Source organism: Mus pahari, chromosome 22 (genome assembly GCF_900095145.1).
Source record: "Mus pahari chromosome 22, PAHARI_EIJ_v1.1, whole genome shotgun sequence".
Lineage (NCBI taxonomy): Eukaryota > Metazoa > Chordata > Mammalia > Rodentia > Muridae > Mus > Mus pahari.
In genome coordinates this window covers 8,636,253-8,639,114 of record NC_034611.1, presented here as the reverse complement: position 1 = coordinate 8,639,114, position 2,862 = coordinate 8,636,253, and the positions used below count along the sequence as shown (strand labels likewise).

The following is a 2,862-nucleotide window of genomic DNA, read 5'->3' as shown; positions in this document are numbered from 1 at the left end:
GTGTGTGTGTGTGTGTGTGTGTGTGTGTGTGTGTGTGTGTGTGTGAGCTGATCAGACACTTCATTGGAAGCACACAGGAAGCCTTTTCAGAAAGGTTTCTCAGTCCCTGAGTCATCTACCTCAAAAAAAAAGCATAAGACAAATTATCAAACCAAAGGACTCAAGAAACAAAATAGATGGTAAAAATGGCAGATAGGTCTTATTTTAAAATCTATGGAAAGAGGAAATCAACGAAGCCCCAAATCTGGTATCAAGAAAATTCCTTCCACATCCTGAGCAATATTGAGTTTGATTAAAAGGATAAAAAGTAAACTCATATACTTATTTCCAAAACTAATAATGTGCTAATGGTAGATGATAAGCTACAAGTACAGATCTGAGGTTTCAATCGGGTTAGACTCTTAGCACCACTCAGAAAGATAAATGTCTAGGCTACACAACTACTTTGATAATGAAACAACTTATTAACATTAACTCAAGAAAACTATGATGCTAAATATAGTCTTACATACACCAGGTCCATTGCAATTTTTTATGACAGAATCAGGGCTTCCAATGGCTTTGTTCCTCAAATTTATCATATTCTCCAGGTTCTGCAGTCGTAGTATATTCCTTTAAAAGCACTCTTTTATACTTTCAAAAGTATGCTATAATAAGACTGAGATGGCACATTATGCTGAAAGTTTAGAAACCACAAACAAACTCACCGACTCAGGTCAGTCCCGGGCACATACTGGGAGAAGCGGGCATGAAGTAGGGGAATGAGCCTGAGGTCACACCACCGCTTCTCCCACCTCAGGCCTGGAGATGTGGGCCACGAAGAGCAGGAGAGTGTGTCCTGTAAAAAGCAGTAGTTCAGAAAGTTGGTCCATCCATGTGGTCTCAGACTTATTACTCAAGAATGTTGAATTTTTCTAAATGTTTTGGATACTTTTATAGGACTAAGTAATCCCCATGCTTCAGCCCAGAATTCTACTTCAAAATGTTGTTAACAGACATTTGTAAGAAAGCTAAGAAAGATTCACCAAGTAAATATCTGAAAATTATGGGTGGAGAAGAAAAAAAAATACATGAAAGTGTGACAGAGTAGAATCTGTTCAGGAATGGAAGAAAATGAATGAGCAAACTTATGACCACAGGGAAGCAACAAAAATGCATACAATAGTCTAATTGGCCGAGAGCTTTGAGTGCCTCCAAGTATCCCAAACCACCATATTTGCAAATACCTTTTCCAGCCACAGTATAAATGCAGACTGAACACATTCATTATGAATCCTGTACATATTTCTCAATTTTTTGCTAGTACTGATGTAAGCGAATCACTAACATCCTGACCTAGGAAGTCTTAATCACTGTTTTTATTTCAGTTTCAGAAATTTAGGTCCTTTTATATTGCATTTATGTCATATCCAGGCCATGACTGCTGCTTTAATATTACATGTGCTTCTAATTTTATGATGGTTTTCTAAAATCCTTTTAGATTCTTATATAATTTGCCTCTTCCCTTTCGCCCCTCCAAACTCTCCTGTGTACCCTCCATCCTTCTCTCACTCAAATTCGTATCCTCTTTTTCTTAGTTGGTGTTTGTGTGTTTATATTGGTGCGCGTGTATGCGCGCGCGCGCGCGTGTGTGTGTGTGTGTGTGTGTGTGTGTGTGTGTGTGTGTGTGTGTACGTTCATATGGGTGTATGCTTATTTATTTCTAAATATACAAATACAACTTGCTTAGTTAATATAATCTTATTAGAATATGTATGTTCTTAAGGCTGGCCTTTTGGTAATGGATAACAAAGTGATGTGATCTTCCCAAGGGAGAGTATTTCTCCTGCTCTCAACATTCCTTAGTGGCTTGAAATTCTTTTTCTAAGGTAGAAGCATCATAAGATTCCTATGTCATCAGTATGTCAAGTGATTATTTGCCTCACATACTGAAGAAAACTGTATTTTTCCATTTGATAGTTTGTCTCAAATGCACTGGAAACTTTGTTGTCTCTCAACATCAGGAGCCAATACTAGTTGTGTGTTATTCAGTTTGACTAGAGAACTGTTGTTTTTGTTTCCTGTCTATCCAATTAGTCATACAATACAGAAATTTTTATTTTATTGTTTCTTGAAACTAATATTGTCTCAATAGTGTTAAGGATTACCTTCTATTATTAATTTATTTCATTGGTTAAGGAGAAACAAGAGTATTTAGAAGATTCTAAGATCATGGAGCTGTTCAAAATACCAGAGAACTTAGAGTGGCAAGTCACAGAGTTGTCCATGTTGGGAACTTATGAGGCCTTCACATCTAGAATACTCATTCTCTTATGAGAATCTATTTATTGGTTGTTAACCATCAGATGACAGTAGCCAATGATATATCATGGGTGATCAACACATGACATGGGGCCAGTTCTTTATTTCATTGCTATAGATAACAGTTTTTGATAATATGCTGTAACCACTGACTTTCAACACATAACAAATGATCAGATTGGAAAAATTAAGCACGGGTTTGAGGGGTCACATTCCAAAACAGTATTGGACTCCTACATATAGGAATCCAAAATTTACTTAATAGCAATTCCATTTCCATATGGTCAAGTCATTTAAAATGTCTCATTGGTCTTCTTTACAATGTGATAGCAAGAATATTAACAACTGATAAGATTCTAGTCAGGAATAATTAGGGAGATTCTTAAAATATAACTCATCACCAAGCTTTGTGCTACTTCTACTATATCCAAAAACCTAATTGAAATTATACATTTGCTCAAAATAACTAAAAGTTCAGAGTACAATATATTCTGAAAAATAATGTACATATGCACAAGCACACACACACACACACACACACACACACACACACACACACAC

General features: G+C 36.2%; 1 protein-coding gene across 4 annotated transcripts in view; it reads right to left on the bottom strand.

Moving 5' to 3' along the window:
- Sntg1 (syntrophin gamma 1) overlaps positions 1–2,862 on the bottom strand; it is a 638,621-nt gene that overhangs the window by 185,991 nt on the left and 449,768 nt on the right. For 3 of the 4 annotated variants that reach the window (XM_021222333.2, XM_029533398.1, XM_029533399.1), the window contains one exon: positions 708–838. In XM_021222333.2, the coding sequence (XP_021077992.2) occupies positions 708–838 (131 nt within the window). Of the gene's footprint in view, positions 1–707; positions 839–2,862 lie in introns of those variants that run through there. The other variant, XM_029533397.1, reaches the window with a different exon arrangement.